The sequence below is a fragment of the Mytilus californianus genome, unplaced genomic scaffold, assembly GCF_021869535.1.
Source record: "Mytilus californianus isolate M0D057914Y unplaced genomic scaffold, xbMytCali1.0.p SCAF_4, whole genome shotgun sequence".
In the NCBI taxonomy this organism is placed as follows: domain Eukaryota; kingdom Metazoa; phylum Mollusca; class Bivalvia; order Mytilida; family Mytilidae; genus Mytilus; species Mytilus californianus.
The window spans coordinates 17,657,574-17,676,660 of record NW_026262690.1 but is presented as its reverse complement, the minus strand read 5'-3'; the positions used below and the strand labels follow the sequence as shown (position 1 = coordinate 17,676,660).

The 19,087-nt window shown below is 32.5% G+C and overlaps 1 protein-coding gene across 1 annotated transcript in view; it reads right to left on the bottom strand.

Annotated features, from left to right (window-relative positions):
• LOC127737595 (thialysine N-epsilon-acetyltransferase-like) overlaps positions 1-19,087 on the bottom strand; it is a 34,657-nt gene that overhangs the window by 5,766 nt on the left and 9,804 nt on the right. The window contains exon 4 of the mRNA XM_052248430.1: positions 11,419-11,600. Within this exon, the coding sequence (XP_052104390.1) occupies positions 11,419-11,600 (182 nt within the window). The remainder of the gene's footprint in view (positions 1-11,418; positions 11,601-19,087) is intronic.

Genomic DNA, 19,087 nt, shown 5'->3' with positions numbered 1-19,087 from the left:
AATTTTTTGAACCCCCTTATAATCCATTACCCCAAAACTCAATAACAGCCTTCCCTTTGTGGTATGGTACCTTGCAGTACAATTTCAGAGAGATCCATACACTTGAACACAAGTTATTGTCTGAAAACTAGAAAAATGCTTGTTTTTTGGCCCCTTTTTGGCCCCAAATTCCTAAACGTTTAGAGCAATTACCCCCAAACTCAAACCCAGCTTTTCCTTTGTGATATGGAACCTTGTAGTACAATTTCATAAAGATCCATACGCTTACACACAAGTTATTGTCCTGAAACTAGAAAAATGCTTGTTTTTTGCCCCTTTTTGGCCCCTAATTCCTAAAATTTTGAGGCAATTACCCCCAAGATCAATCCTAGCCTTCCTTTAGTGGTATGATACCGTGCAGTACAATTTCAGAGAGATCCATACACTTGAACACAAGTTATTGTCTGGAAACTAGAAAAATGCTTATTTTTGGCCCCTTTTTCCTAAACGTTTTGGGCAATTACCCCCAAACTCAATTCCAGCTTTCCCTTTGTGATATGGAACCTTGTAGTACAATTTCAGAAAGATCCATACACTTACACACAAGTTATTGTCATGAAACTAGAAAAATGCTTGTTTTTTGCCCCTTTTTTTGCCCCTAATTCCTAAAATTTTAAGGCAATTACCCCCAAAATCAATCCCAGCATTCCCTTTGTGATATTGAACCTTGTGGTACAATGTCAGAGAGATCCATACACTAACACACAAGTTATGTCTGGAAGTTACAAAAATGCTTATTTTTTGCCCCTTTTTTGGCCCCTAATTCCTTAACTGTTGGTACCATAACCCCCAAAATCAATCCCAACTTTACTTTTGTGGTATTGAACCTTATGGTAAAATTTCATAAGAGATCCATTCACTTAAACTAAAGTTAGAGTGCGAAAACCAATGTGTCTTCGGACGACGACGACGACGCCAACGTCATACCAATATACGACCGCTTTTTTTTTTTTTGCGGCCGTATAAAAACAGAATGTGAAGCTCTTCTAACCTGCTTACGGTACAATAAGTGTGCTAATTTTTCTTTTTCCGACTAAAAAGTTCGATACAACATGTAAAAAGCACGTCGATAGACAATACCATGGCTGCTGTTACATGGAGTAAGAGGAAGCTTTATTACATATGAATGAGGGAAATGTGTGAATACGTCAATTAGACAGCAATCCAATGAAAAAAATAATAGTGGTAGCATTGTTTGAATGCAATTTTCGCCATCAACTATTATAATAGGTTTCATAACGAGTGAGAATTGTATACCGCTTCATATAACCTCTAGGGATTTAATTTCGGAAAATAGATAACAAGCCACAACCATAAGAGAAAAATAGATGTGTCGGAACGACACGAATGGCCCTGCTCACAAACAAGCTTGAAGCCATTTTTAAAATTTAAAATTCCAAAGCCTGTATTTCTTCTAAAAATCAACGGAGCGAAACCAAACGTATTTTCACGAAATTTTCTTAAGTCCAAAGCCCGTAATTTTGGCAAAAAACAGCGGTGCGGAACCATGCAAACGTAAACTCGATCTGTAACTCATCATAGTTTACTCATGCACATTCTAAAAATCTGCTTAATATGTGAAGGCGTTTAGAAAAAAAGTCCGTATAACGGTTCGTAGCGGAATGACGGAATGACGGACAAGGCTAAAACTATATGACCCCGACCTAAGTCAGCGGGGCCATGAAAACATTAAATTTATTCATTTAGTTTTAGCTAATTTTACTACCAATGTCGATTTTTCGTTCTATATTATGTATTTTAGCATAGATATTTGTCTATCGACGGGTCTAACTCTTCGAACTTTAAGGTTAGAAATACAAGTTTGGTTACAATTGGTTCATTGGTTTCAGAGGACAACATTTGATTAACACCTATTGTTGTCAATACTTCCTTAGAACTTTTGGATCAGGCGAGCTAAACTTGTCGTTGGTTCGTGTCGGTCATATTTGTTTTTCGTAAATAATTTTGTTATAAATTAGGCCGTTAAATTTCTCGTTTGAATTGTTTCACATTTTTCATGTCGGGGCCTTATAAAGCCGACTATACTGTTTGTGATTTTACGGGCCATACGGGGGCCTATACTTGCTTACATCCACTAATTTGAACTCTGGTTGAAATAGCGATCATTTTGACCCCTTATGACCTGTGCCATTTTATAAATTCTCTCATTTTAAAGGGACATTAGCTAAGAGATATAAAATATAAAAAAAATTAAAATATGATTTTTTTTTTTTTTCAATCATTAATGAAAGTGATATTGTGAAATGTTATCGTTTTCATAACAGTGTGGACGAGACCATTTCTTGGCGAGCTCGGGTCTACAATTGACTGGGTCAGATTAAGTGAACGTTCGTCTGTAACGGCCACTTATTACGTCGTACTTATTTTAGACATTTAAACTGTGTGGTCGCCAAAAGTTTTCAACGCCTAAATCAACTAATTCTAAAAACTAGTACAGGAATAACCCTTGTGTTTTGATTAATATTGAATACTTACATAACGTAAACATTCTTTATTGGCGTGTTTCTTATGTTTTGATAAACCTTTTTTTATGATATCACACGTTCTTTAAACATAAAAATGAATTTAACTAGCTTCAAAAGTTACAATGTGTGTGTTTGCTATTATCTTTTTCGAACGTCAACGCGATTTAACCATTGCAGTTGCCTAATTTTTTTCACTTAGTATCTTTTAACTTTTATCTTGTGTAAAATTTTATTTTAGAACAAATGCATAATTAACTTTTAATAGTTGTGCAATTACAAAACATAGACAAAATATACTTTCGTACGGTCCTTTTCGTACTTGCAGGATATTGGACAGTAAAAAGCTATTTTGACCAAGCCTTATGAAATTTGCATTTACTTTACGAAATAGGTAAACTGTATAGTTTGGTGTATATAGGAAACTGGAACTTTTCTGCTAACTACTGTACTTGTGAAAAACCCTTGGCAACAGAAACGTATTTATGATTATGCAACGACTATTCTTCCTTTTCTGAGTGTGTGGTTTTTTTGTTTTTTTGTTTTTTTTGGGGGGGGGGGGGGGGAGGATTTTTTTTCTCATGCACATACATGAACATTACTTTTTCAATCTCAGTGTCGTATTTTTTTCCCGTCCCTTATTTTAATTTTAATCTTTTTTCTGAAACAAAGTATGTTTTTTTTCTTCCCAATTATTTTTAGAATCAATTTGATTAAAAAAAAAAATCGGCGCAACTTACACACACACAATAATGCACGGCAGTTTATATATCAACTTCGTCCTTTTTAAGATCGCAATGAAAATGAGTATATTATATATGTAACATGGAACACCCCCACACCCCCTTTCCAGTCCGACTTAATACCGGCACAATGTGTGGTGGTGTTAATCTAGTTTAAAATGTAACTCCTTCCCCTTTTTTGTATATCTCGACTATATTTGTCATTAAACAATACAAGAAAAATAAACTACGCAGTGCAGCTACCAACAGGATTACAACATCTAGAACAGTTAGGAAATTAATTTTAAAAATGCGGTCAAAATTTGCTCGCAACGGAAAAAAGCAACACCTTAATATGGTTTTAAATTGAAATATTGTTATTATTTTCACAACGTCACTTTTTCCAATACCAAAGACCACATTGTGACTTCTAGATTAAGTACAACCATGAAAGCCATTTTCCTTTTCTTTCTTCTGTTGTAAGTTTAACTCCGTTATTTTGTGTCATGAATTGGTACTGATGGCATCTCGTATGTTTTTTTAAATAGGAAGAAAAAGGGGATCTGGTTGTGAGACACAAACAAAGGACAAAAAATTGAAATAATGGGCACCATTCATTCTTCAACAAGAAAATAAGTTTTGTAAGTAAAAGACCCAAATTTGTGATATAAAAGAATGGTATATCGACAAGTACTGCAATTTAGTTTATGACTACATGTATAACTATCTTTGGTCAAAGAGACAAAAAGGATCACACGCACATGTAACGGTTTCCCCTGGACATAAAAGCATTATACAAAAAGAAAAGTCTTTTAGTTAATTATATATACATATAGATATATACATAAATTTAGCACATACTTACAACTTCTCGTCCAATCATATTGCTTGATTATGCCTTCTAATTTTCATAGTACATACTTTTTCCGTGTACTAAGTATTAAACTACGCATGAATGACCACAAGGGTAAGATTTCATTGTATCGTAATCAAGATATGAAAAAAAAAATTGCCATTGGCTATTTTGAAATAACATGCTGTGTTCCAAATTAAATTAAATAGTTTGTAATTAGTTTTCACATTGGTTTTTAGATATCCTGCTATTAAAAATTTTGGATCTAAAAAATGTTCTTGACAATTGCAATTTTTTTTTTATTTTAAATAAAGAGTAACACATACGGTTCTTTTACCTTGATTAGAGTACAACGCTATCGTAAAATTGTAATAATTTATCAACCATATGCAATTATACTTTGTACACAAAAAAAGTGTGTACTATGAATTATTGTGAAGGGAAATTAAGGCAACTTGGTGATTTTTATTAACTTTCTTGGGGAAATTGATCTATTTCGTCATGAATGAATTGATTGATTATTGGTTGCTTAATGTCCAGTGGCAAATATTTCATGCATGTATTGAATTGAAAAACCGTGATAATGTCTAAAGAGAATGTGCCATCTATATATATATATACATATTCTGATAAATCTTTTAGTTTTTTACTTTGAAAAAAAACACAAAACCTATAATCTCTGATCTATAATTATTGTTAATTGCTTTTTAATGCTCTCCGCTAGACTTTCTATGGGGACAAATATCTATATGTTTCAAATAATTTTAATTTGTTATAGCTTTAGTTTTACTGTGAAATTGAAAAGTGTTTTCAAAACATGTATAGTTTCCACTGCAATTTAATTATTGTCTGCTTTTGGTCAATTCATTTTGTCATCTTACCATGTAAAGAAGTACAAGTATTATGATAGTAAAACACAGCTTTATGTCAATATACATACTTACACCAGCAGCTACCATCTTTTCATTCTGGAGTCACTAGGGCCCGTTTTGAAATAACATATCTAACAATAATACTGGTGAGTAGATTTACAAAACATAAAATTCTTTAATGAGCTCTGTTTTACAAACACCTGTGATACAAGTAGTCAGCCAAAATAAACTATCAATTATAGACCAATTAAAAGATTACTCAAGTTGTAAATATGTGCTAAATTGGATAGTCTATGAAAAGGTATATACTATGAAATTAAGAGCTCGGGGCAAGACCCTCGCTCTAAATTTCATAGTATATACCTTTCCATAGACTAACCTAGACAGAGTCAACTGAGTTGTAAAGTACTTGAATATCCAAGGCAAACTGGTCATATGAGCTCTCTATATGACTGAAAGATTCAAACGATGATCCATGTGAAAAATATCCAGTTGAAAAAAAATGCTTTTTTTTCATTGTCCGGAACTCTTTTCAAAAACAAATCCTCTGCATTAAATAAATGGTAGGTTACTCTTAAATGATCACAACGTGGGAGTATTTTTCTCTTAAGATATTTTGTGAATTAACCCCATCAACTTAAAGATTTTACAATTAAATTCGAAATTTATAAATGTATTTTTCGATTATTTAATGATATAAGCTCTGAACAATACTCTCTAAAACGAAACTGTTGTGTGTGCTGATATAAAGAATATTTAAATAAAATAAATTCCTTTAAAGTTTTGTGAAAAGGGTTTCATTTAATGTATTGCAATGTGTAACAAGTTTACGGGATTATCTCTAATAATTCGCTTTTAGTAGCCAATTTGGTTCAATTTTGTCAAAATAAGCTAAAAAACATCGCGGATGCAAGTGAATAATTCGACCTCATTGAATCCGTATTCACGTGAACTTCAATTTAACCATTTGGCTGGAGATGGGTTACGCAGGTATTCAGCTATTAAAAGTAAAAGAATGTCAACATTCAAAGTGAAACAAGGATGAACCATTTGGTTGACTGATTCGATCCACAAAAAAATCATTCTTATACAGGTAAAAACGATGATAATCATATTTTTTAACCTACAATATGAAATCAAACAGATCTAGAAAAATCCAATTGCACGTGGTCGCTATCGGTATATATTTATATTTATGTTTATATCGGGTTAACTTATATGACCGTCGGCAGTCTTCGGAGGTCATCTCGATGGTTCATTAGATGACGTCTAGACAAAAATACACACGAAATGTTGATACATATTATTGAGTCCATGCATTGATAATTGTTTATTTTAGACTTTTTGTAAGATGGATATACGTTTTAATATGTTATAAATATGATATGAGAATTTGAGTCAAATCAGTGAACATGAATTTGACAGCTAATGCCCCTTTAATTATCTCCTATAACAATTCTTATAAAATTGCTGGCGATACTGTTCACCTCCTCAGTTAATTTAATGTTATACCTTACCATAACAAGAGACATAATAGCTTCACAGTCCTCATAGTTTGCCGAACGAACGGAATACACGTTGGCTTCCATCTTCTTTGCCTAGGCTGTTGATTTATATAGTGTAACAGTATTCTTTCTTTCATTCAATTGTGCAATCGGACATACAATGAAGAATACATTCTCCAGTTTATTTTTAAATTAGGTATTTAACTTCCGTGTACCTATCAAAAACACCGCCATAAAAACAGCGATCCCGTGAAATTAAAGATTAGTAGAAATTGCTCCAGTTTGATTTTAAATGTATATTAATTCTTATAACAAACAAAACAATCAAATGCATTATAGCATTATTTAAGAAAACGAGTTGCTTTCCTCAAAAAAAGAAAAGCAATACGTGAACCTAAGACCGCTGACTGGTCACCAAAAGATTGTTGCTGAATTTTTTTGTTTGCTTTTGAATTGAAATAATTGACTGTGGATAGAAGGAGATAATGATGAAGTTAAACTACCTTTATTAAAAATATGTAATAGTGTGTACATTCTTGCACAAGTCGGTTGAAAGCAGTGTTGGATAGGTGTGAATAGAAAAGTGTATATACAGCTACTATTTGAATATACATTTTAAAGCTTGACTATTTCATTTATTACTTGGGATTGTACATCATTTTTTATAATCCTATTGCAAATCCCAGTTTCTATAAACCTGATGTATAATGCAAATTGCACAAACCAATCGCAATATAAATTTAAACACTCAGTTTGCTTTATAATCTGGATGCATTTATTTTATCTATCACATCTTTATATTTTGTTTCCTGCATGGATGCTTTCATATTCTCAACTCGTTATTGAAGTTGTCTGTACTCATGGTAGATGTTGTACAGATAAATTTAAAGTCCATTTTCCATGTGAAGTGAAACCCTGTGGCATGCAACTTATAAGAAGGTTTCGTATTTTTTTCTTGAGAGTAACACACCAGCTTCATTTGGACTTCTTATATAGAGACTTATTTTGGTCTCATAAAATATCTCGAATTTTAAGGATTTCCTGATTTTACTTAAATCAATCCAAATATTTTACAGGGAAACTTGGTTTTGAAGAATATCTTATTTTAAGAAGGTTTATGAACACCTGAACAAACTCTCAAAAGATTCAAGTTATATAAAAAGACATGTAGATATAAAAAAAAAATTACCAGGATTAACATGTTGTACGCCAGACGCGAGTTAAGTCTACAAAGACTCATCAGTGACGCTCGAATAAAAATAGTTAAAAAGGCCAAATAAAGTACGAAGTTAAATAATTTATTCCTTGGGTAGAAAATCCTTGGTATTTCGAAAATGTCAAAGTTTATAAAAGGACAGTGGTTCAAAAAAGAAAATGAAAGAGAAACAGCAAGAGGTCAGAATACCGTAAGCAATGATGACCGTGCTTGAAAGTCACATGGGAAGCTCTTATTGCCATGTCCTGAATTAAGATAAGAAAAGCGAAAATTCGCATTCGCGAGTGAAATTAATATTTATGCATGAACGTGGTATTTTTGCGCAAGAAATAGTAAATAGAAAGCATACGCACTGATACTCTTGATAAGAATACGCATTTGCGTCATCACATATATTAATCTAATAGTTGAATTCGGATGTCAAACTACCTACCTCAAGTGTTTTGACTCCGGATTCATTGACATTTTATCCGGAATTTTTGTGAACGCAAACCGATAGTGTGCGTGTGAACAGGGTGATGTATAATGTGAATGAATCAAGACGTGTAGGATAGCTGACCAACACAATGAATACAATTTTCAAAACCGTACCATAGTACAAATATTTAGATGCTATAAGGTTTAACTAATAAAAGAAAAAAAAAGGGGAAAAAATAATTAACATTATGATAGTAAGTACATTTTGTTATGATTATTGTAAAATATAAATTACGTTTTTTGTGACATGCAAGGATTGAAAATCCTTGTGAATTGAAACCACGCAAGTATTTTTTCATTCACGACCGTTTAAAATTTAGATATTTAGCTAACTTTGGGTACGCATCCCTGCTCATTGGTGCTCATACGTTACATATAATTTTCATAAATGTAATGACTGATCAAACCTGTGAGACATAATGCACGTATAATTTACAATTTTAATTATATTCTATAATTATTAGGAATAAATTCAGTCTCAGTTTTCCCTTAACAATGAGTATTCTCTTAGTCTGGTAGAATCTATTAATGAAATAAGATATTTTTTTTACAGAAAAATCCTTTTGTTTGATTATCTTTCTGCTTTCCGACCACTGTGTTTCCGACCTTAGATAAATATTTTTAACAGAAATATCGTTTTCTTAATTTTCTTCATTCTTTCCAACATTTTCTCATGCTATGATTGAAATACTAAATATCAAATGATAAACGTTCAGAAATAATCAGTTTATTCTGGGTCATTGTATATCAATAAACTATTCCCAGGTTTATTAAATACAACACACACAACGCGTAGAGGGACCGTCTCAAAGCATGAATTATATAATTGCGTTATCATTATACTTGATATTTAATAAACATTCACATTATTAAAAATATATATGTTTTGTCAAAAGGCAAATAGGTTCTAACATTTAAATGATTTTTAGAATGCAACCTAGTCTTTATTGTTTTACTTTCAAATCTACAAATGAACCGTTTGTCGGATTATTGAAATATACAATGTCACGTTGTAGCCTATCCATAGAGGGACCGTATCAAAGACATAAATAACTACTTATATAAATGATGGAAAATTTTCGAGACGTTCCGAGAATTGTGATTCCGAGGATATCGAGTGGCCCATAGACACTTCCAAAACTCGCCAATATATAAGCGTGATCCCCCTGCACGCAAAAAATAGTTTGGTTAAAATACCTGCAAATGCAGCTAAGTAATGACACTTCATCAAGGAGGTTCGTCTTAATCTTAATTACACAATATTTATGAAGGCCTAGGTTTATATTTTTAGCCCATTTTCCCTAACTTCTCCAAATTATTCTCTATTCTGTACCATCCAAACCTTCATAAATTCATAAAAAACCTAATCAGGTTTAAGTCGTCTAAATCCGAGAATAGAATCAAAATGATGCTCTGTTTTATAAATTTAATTGAGGTGATAAAGGAATGGGTTGACGTATAAATAAGTGATGTCTTTACGGCACATCTCTTGTAAAACAGTGGGCTGGGCATGTCCTTTAAATAATGTCTACTGTGATATCAGTATATATTTATTTACAACTGTTACTTAAAGTTATGCAGCTATAAACGCTTTCATCTCATTCTGTTTCATACGAAATAGATGCCATTTTTCTGTCCCAGTCAAATCAAAAGCACCTTTCTGTTTGTAGTACTCTATCGAATTAACATTCCAATTTAACACAACAAAATCAAGCCGTGAACACTGCTTCTCGATTCCAATCTGAAATTTAAAAAATAAAACGAATGTTTTTTTTCCGATTTTATTACAATATAAAAATTTCTAGGTTCACTAAACGCGTTGATAGAACGCTTATTTTGTATAAAATGCGTAAAACAAAATGTGCTATGAATTAATGTTGAATGCATGATATCAGACGTTAAGTGAGCTTTTTGAACTTGTTTACAGACACTGTGAGCATTTTCTATATGACAATTAGTTGCATCTATGTTATCTGCTCTTTGGTCGGGTTGTTGTTTCTTTGACACATTCCCCATTTCCATTCTCAATTTTATACCGGTATCAAGAAATTGTTTTGTTCTAATTTTTATTGTACGATATTCCATGTACATCTTATTATATCACTGAGATTCTGAGATAAGATGAACAAGGTTGGTTAGATCATTTGTGTTTCTGAGATAAGATGGACGAAGGCTGGTTAGGGAGAAACCATTTAATTTCAAGGGGGTATGTTTTTTTTGTCTGAGTCAGAAATTTTTGAACATTTTTTTTTAGTTTTTCGACGCTATCAATCTAATTATTTTTTTCAAAATTTAACTCTTTAAGGTATGGGGAAAATTTGGATTCAGAATATTTTTTTTTGTCATCTGCTTGACCACAATATTTTTTTCATCAAATTGGGGATCAGAATATTTTTTTAGAAAAAAAAACATACCCCCCAACCCTCTCTTGGAGTTAAATGGTCGTTCCCTTAGATCATTGAGTCGCTGAGATAAATGGACTAAGGCTGGTTAGATCATTGAGTTTCAAAGATAAGATGGACGAATTCTGGTTAGATCATTGAGTTTCTGAGATAACATGGACAAAGGCTGGTTAGATCATTGAGTCTGAGATGAGATGGGCGAAGGCTGGTTAGATCATTGAGTCTAAGATGAGATGGACAAAGCTGGTTAGATCATTGAGTCTGAGATGAGATGGGCGAAGGCTGGTTAGATCTTTGAGTCTGAGATGAGATGGGCGAAGGCTGGTTAGATCTTTGAGTCTGAGATGAGATGGGCGAAGGCTGGTTAGATCTTTGAGTCTGAGATGAGATGGGCAAAGGCTGGTTAGATATTTGAGTCTCTGTGTAATTTTATTTTTCTTGACTGGAGTCGAGGCGAATCGGAGCTTAACATATTGTACACACTATTTTTGTTATTGGTGTCGTTTGATTTTTTTTTGACTTTGTGTTGTTAAGATGTTGTTCGCAGTGACGTATACCCAAATTCCCTTTTAGTCATACGCTACATTCCTTGTGAACCTCAAGGATATAATTAATAAAAAAATATTTTATTATATAAATGTTTGAATAATCCTTTCATTTTTTAAGTTTTAATGCTCTGTTGCTTTCAATAAATTGGGCAATATGGCAAAGAATTATTATATAATATTCTTGCATACACTGTATTTCAAATAGTTTTTAAAATCCTTTTCTTATTTGGAATATTATAACGCTCATTTAAAAACACAAAACTAAAATGTATTTACACATTCTTTGTTATCATAGGATTACCTTTGTAACCGATTTCCAAAGTTGTGTTCCGATTCCTTGTCCTCTATATCCCGGTTTAACATATAAATCTTCCATGTAAATACTCCTACCCTCCCATGTAGAGTACGTGTAATAATACAAAGCATATCCGACAAGTAGTGGTTTATCTGAAATATCACATATGTTTGTAGTGCCCGGTTTATCTGAAAAGCACATATGTTTGAAGTAATTTAACTAAAATAGCACATATGCTTGTAGTGTACCTGAAATAGCACATAGTTTGTAGGGGTTTAACTAAAATGTCACATATGTTTGGAGTGGAAGTGAATACATTTCCCTCATGCAAAGCTATGATTCCTTGCCAGGCTTTGACTACACGTATTGTCCTTTTTGGTTTATAGACTCTTCCTTTTTCAATACGTTTTGGATTTCAAATATAATGGACACGATCACAATTGAAGAGACATTTATTGTCGAAATATTCATCTGGTACACAAACATTTGTACGTTGATACTATTATCTGAAATATCTGTAGTATTTGTAGTGGTTTATCTAAAATATCACGTATGTTTGTAGTGGTCTAACTGAAATATCACATATATTTGTAGTGGTTTATCTAAAATATCATATGTTTGTAGTTGTTTAACTGAAATATCACATGTTTAAAATAAGGAGATGTGGTATGATTGCCAATGAGACAACTATCAACCAAAGTTCAAATGAAGTGGATGCAATTATAGACAATCGTACGGCCTTCAACAATGAGAAAACCCCATACCGTATAGTCGGCTATAAAAGGTCCTGACATGAGAAATATAAAACAATTCAATTGAGAAAACTAACGGCCTAATGTATAACGAAACAATTTACGAAAAACAAATAGAACAGACATGAACCAACGACAACCACTGAACTACAGGCTCCTGACTTGGGACAGGCACGTACAGAATTCACAGTTAAACTAGTTTGAAGGCGCAAACACTCCCCTAACCTGGGATAGTGGTGCAACGGAACAACACAGGATCAAACCATACAAAACAACAAACAAAAACAAATACGAGAAACATGTTTTTGGTTAAACTGAAATATAACGTATGTTTGTAGTAGTCTATCGGAATATCACATATGTTTGTAGTGGTCTATCTGAAATATCACATATGTTTGTAGTGGTCTATCTAAAATATCACATATGTTTGTAGTGGTCTATCTGAAATATCACATATGTTTGTAGTGGTCTATCTGAAATATCACATGTTAGTAGTGGTCTATCTGAAATATCAAATATGTTTGTAGTGGTCTATCTGAAGTATTGCATATGTTTGTAGTGGTTTATCTAAAATATCACATGTTAGTAGTGGTCTATCTGAAATATCACATATGTTTGTAGTGGTCTATCTAAAATATCACATATGTTTGTAGTGGTCTATCTAAAATATCACATATGTTTGTAGTGGTCTATCTGAAATATCACATATGTTTGTAGTGGTTTATCTGAAATATCACATGTTAGAAGTGGTCTATCTGAAATATCACATATGTTTGTAGGGGTTTCTCTGAAATATTACTATGTTTGTAGTGGTCTATCTGAAATATCACATATGTTTGTAGTGGTCTATCTGAAGTATTGCATATGTTTGTAGTGGTTTATCTAAAATATCACATGTTAGTAGTGGTCGATCTGAAATATCACATATGTTTGTAGTGGTCTATCTAAAATATCACATATGTTTGTAGTGGTCTATCTGAAATATCACATATGTTTGTAGTGGTTTATCTGAAGTATTGCATATGTTTGTAGTGGTTTATCTAAAATATCACATGTTAGTAGTGGTCTATCTGAAATATCACATATGTTTGTAGAGGTCTATCTGAAGTATTGCATATGTTTGAAGTGGTTTATCTAAAATATCACATGTAAGTAGTGGTCTATCTGAAATATTGCATATGTTTGTAGTGCCCGGTTTATCTGAAAAGCACATATGTTTGAAGTAATTTAACTAAAATAGCACATATGCTTGTAGTGTACCTGAAATAGCACATAGTTTGTAGGGGTTTAACTAAAATGTCACATATGTTTGGAGTGGAAGTGAATACATTTCCCTCATGCAAAGCTATGATTCCTTGCCAGGCTTTGACTACACGTATTGTCCTTTTTGGTTTATAGACTCTTCCTTTTTCAATACGTTTTGGATTTCAAATATAATGGACACGATCACAACTGAAGAGACATTTATTGTCGAAATATTCATCTGGTACACAAAAATTTGTACGTTGATACTATTATCTGAAATATCTGTAGTATTTGTAGTGGTTTATCTAAAATATCACGTATGTTTGTAGTGGTCTAACTGAAATATCACATATATTTGTAGTGGTTTATCTAAAATATCATATGTTTGTAGTTGTTTAACTGAAATATCACATGTTTAAAATAAGGAGATGTGGTATGATTGCCAATGAGACAACTATCAACCAAAGTTCAAATGAAGTGGATGCAATTATAGACAATCGTACGGCCTTCAACAATGAGAAAACCCCATACCGTATAGTCGGCTATAAAAGGTCCTGACATGAGAAATATAAAACAATTCAATTGAGAAAACTAACGGCCTAATGTATAACGAAACAATTTACGAAAAACAAATAGAACAGACATGAACCAACGACAACCACTGAACTACAGGCTCCTGACTTGGGACAGGCACGTACAGAATTCACAGTTAAACTAGTTTGAAGGCGCAAACACTCCCCTAACCTGGGATATTGGTGCAACGGAACAACACAGGATCAAACCATACAAAACAACAAACAAAAACAAATACGAGAAACATGTTTTTGGTTAAACTGAAATATAACGTATGTTTGTAGTAGTCTATCGGAATATCACATATGTTTGTAGTGGTCTATCTGAAATATCACATATGTTTGTAGTGGTCTATCTGAATTATCACATATGTTTGTAGTGGTCTATCTAAAATATCACATATGTTTGTAGTGGTCTATCTGAAATATCACATATGTTTGTAGTGGTCTATCTGAAATATCACATATGTTTGTAGTGGTTTATCTAAAATATCACATGTTAGTAGTGGTCTATCTGAAATATCAAATATGTTTGTAGTGGTCTATCTGAAGTATTGCATATGTTTGTAGTGGTTTATCTAAAATATCACATGTTAGTAGTGGTCTATCTAAAATATCACATATGTTTGTAGTGGTCTATCTAAAATATCACATATGTTTGTAGTGGTCTATCTAAAATATCACATATGTTTGTAGTGGTCTATCTGAAATATCACATATGTTTCTAGTGGTTTATCTGAAATATCACATGTTAGTAGTGGTCTATCTGAAATATCACATATGTTTGTAGGGGTTTCTCTGAAATATTACTATGTTTGTAGTGGTCTATCTGAAATATCACATATGTTTGTAGTGGTCTATCTGAAGTATTGCATATGTTTGTAGTGGTTTATCTAAAATATCACATGTTAGAAGTGGTCTATCTCAAATATCACATATGTTTGTAGGGGTCTATCTAAAATATCACATATGTTTGTAGTGGTCTATCTGAAATATCACATATGTTTGTAGTGGTTTATCTGAAGTATTGCATATGTTTGTAGTGGTTTATCTAAAATATCACATGTTAGTAGTGGTCTATCTGAAATATCACATAAGTTTGTAGTGGTTTATCTGAAGTATTGCATATGTTTGAAGTGGTTTATCTAAAATATCACATGTTAGTAGTGGTCTATCTGAAATATTGCATATGTTTGTAGTGCCCGGTTTATCTGAAAAGCACATATGTTTGAAGTAATTTAACTAAAATAGCACATATGCTTGTAGTGTACCTGAAATAGCACATAGTTTGTAGGGGTTTAACTAAAATGTCACATATGTTTGGAGTGGAAGTGAATACATTTCCCTCATGCAAAGCTATGATTCCTTGCCAGGCTTTGACTACACGTATTGTCCTTTTTGGTTTATAGACTCTTCCTTTTTCAATACGTTTTGGATTTCAAATATAATGGACACGATCACAACTGAAGAGACATTTATTGTCGAAATATTCATCTGGTACACAAAAATTTGTACGTTGATACTATTATCTGAAATATCTGTAGTATTTGTAGTGGTTTATCTAAATATCACGTATGTTTGTAGTGGTCTAATTGAAATATCACATATATTTGTAGTGGTTTATCTAAAATATCATATGTTTGTAGTTGTTTAACTGAAATATCACATGTTGAAAATAAGGAGATGTGGTATGATTGCCAATGAAACAACTATACACCAAAGTTCAAATGAAGTGGATGCAATTATAGACAATCGTACGGCCTTCAACAATGAGAAAACCCCGTACCGTATAGTCGGCTATAAATGGTCCTGACATGAGAAATATAAAACAATTCAATTGAGAAAACTAACGGCCTAATGTATAACGAAACAATTTACGAAAAACAAATAGAACAGACATGAACCAACGACAACCACTGAACTACAGGCTCCTGACTTGGGACAGGCACGTACAGAATTCACAGTTAAACTAGTTTGAAGGCGCCAACACTTCCCTAACGTGGGATAGTGGTGCAACGGAACAACACAGGATCAAACCAAACAAAACAACAAACAAAAACAAATACGAGAAACATGTTTTTGGTTAAACTGAAATATAACGTATGTTTGTAGTAGTCTATCGGAATATCACACATGTTTGTAGTGGTCTATCTGAAATATCACATATGTTTGTAGTGGTCTATCTGAAATATCACATATGTTTGTAGTGGTCTATCTAAAATATCACATATGTTTGTAGTGGTCTATCTAAAATATCACATATGTTTGTAGTGGTCTATCTGAAATATCACATATGTTTCTAGTGGTTTATCTGAAATATCACATGTTAGTAGTGGTCTATCTGAAATATCACATATGTTTGTAGGGGTTTCTCTGAAATATTACTATGTTTGTAGTGGTCTATCTGAAATATCACATATGTTTGTAGTGGTCTATCTGAAGTATTGCATATGTTTGTAGTGGTTTATCTAAAATATCACATGTTAGAAGTGGTCTATCTCAAATATCACATATGTTTGTAGGGGTCTATCTAAAATATCACATATGTTTGTAGTGGTCTATCTGAAATATCACATATGTTTGTAGTGGTTTATCTGAAGTATTGCATATGTTTGTAGTGGTTTATCTAAAATATCACATGTTAGTAGTGGTCTATCTGAAATATCACATAAGTTTGTAGTGGTTTATCTGAAGTATTGCATATGTTTGAAGTGGTTTATCTAAAATATCACATGTTAGTAGTGGTCTATCTGAAATATTGCATATGTTTGTAGTGCCCGGTTTATCTGAAAAGCACATATGTTTGAAGTAATTTAACTAAAATAGCACATATGCTTGTAGTGTACCTGAAATAGCACATAGTTTGTAGGGGTTTAACTAAAATGTCACATATGTTTGGAGTGGAAGTGAATACATTTCCCTCATGCAAAGCTATGATTCCTTGCCAGGCTTTGACTACACGTATTGTCCTTTTTGGTTTATAGACTCTTCCTTTTTCAATACGTTTTGGATTTCAAATATAATGGACACGATCACAACTGAAGAGACATTTATTGTCGAAATATTCATCTGGTACACAAAAATTTGTACGTTGATACTATTATCTGAAATATCTGTAGTATTTGTAGTGGTTTATCTAAATATCACGTATGTTTGTAGTGGTCTAATTGAAATATCACATATATTTGTAGTGGTTTATCTAAAATATCATATGTTTGTAGTTGTTTAACTGAAATATCACATGTTGAAAATAAGGAGATGTGGTATGATTGCCAATGAAACAACTATAAACCAAAGTTCAAATGAAGTGGATGCAATTATGGACAATCGTACGGCCTTCAACAATGAGAAAACCCCATACCGTATAGTCGGCTATAAATGGTCCTGACATGAGAAATATAAAACAATTCAATTGAGAAAACTAACGGCCTAATGTATAACGAAACAATTTACGAAAAACAAATAGAACAGACATGAACCAACGACAACCACTGAACTACAGGCTCCTGACTTGGGACAGGCACGTACAGAATTCACAGTTAAACTAGTTTGAAGGCGCCAACACTCCCCTAACGTGGGATAGTGGTGCAACGGAATAACACAGGATCAAACCAAACAAAACAACAAACAAAAACAAATACGAGAAACATGTTTTTGGTTAAACTGAAATAGAACGTATGTTTGTAGTAGTCTATCGGAATATCACACATGTTTGTAGTGGTCTATCTGAAATATCACATTTGTTTGTAGTGGTCTATCTGAAATATCACATATGTTTGTAGTGGTCTATCTAAAATATCACATATGTTTGTAGTGGTCTATCTGAAATATCACATATGTTTGTAGTGGTCTATCTGAAATATCACATATGATTGTAGTGGTTTATCTAAAATATCACATGTTAGTAGTGGTATATCTGAAATATCAAATATGTTTGTAGTGGTCTATCTGAAGTATTGCATATGTTTGTAGTGGTTTATCTAAAATATCACATGTTAGTAGTGGTCTATCTGAAATATCACATATGTTTGTAGTGGTCTATCTAAAATATCACATATGTTTGTAGTGGTCTATCTAAAATATCACATATGTTTGTAGTGGTCTATCTGAAATATCACATATGTTTGAAGTGGTTTATCTGAAATATCACATGTTAGTAGTGGTCTATCTGAAATATCACATATGTTTGTAGGGGTTTCTCTGGAATATTACTATGTTTGTAGTGGTCTAGCTGAAATATCACATATGTTTGTAGTGGTCTATCTGAAGTATTGCATATGTTTGTAGTGATCTATCTAAAATATCACATATGTTTGTAGTGGTCTATCTGAAATATCACATATGTTTGTAGTGGTCTATCTGAAATATCACATATGTTTGTAGTGATCTATCTAAAATATCACATATGTTTGTAGTGGTCTATCTGAAATATCACATATGTTTGTAGTGGTCTATCTGAAATATCACATATGTTTGTAGTGGTCTATCTGAAGTATTGCATATGTTTGTAGTGGTTTATCTAAAATATCACATGTTAGTAGTGGTCTATCTGAAATATCACATAAGTTTGTAGTGGTCTATCTGAAGTATTGCATATGTTTGAAGTGGTTTATCTAAAATATCATATGTTTGTAGTGGTCTATCTAAAATATGACATGTTAGTAGTGGTCTATCTGAAATATCACATATGTTTGTAGTGGTCTATCTGAAATATTGCATATGTTTGTAGTGGTCTATCTGAAATATCACATATGTTTGTAGTGGTCTATCTGAAATATCACATATGTTTGTAGTGGTCTATCTGAAATATTGCATATGTTTGTAGGGGTTTGTCTGAAATATTACTATGTTTGTAGTGGTCTATCTGAAATATTACTATGTTTGTAGTGGTCTATCTGAAATATCACATATGTTTGTATGGTGTTTCTTAAAGTATTACTATGTTTGTATACGTGGTGTTCTAATTGAAATATAACTTATGTTTGTAGTGATTCACAATGTTACTGAAATATCACATAAGTTTATAGTGGTTTACAACGATACTGTAGTGATTAACAATGTTACTGAAATATCACACAAGTTTTTAGTGGTTTACAACGATACTGT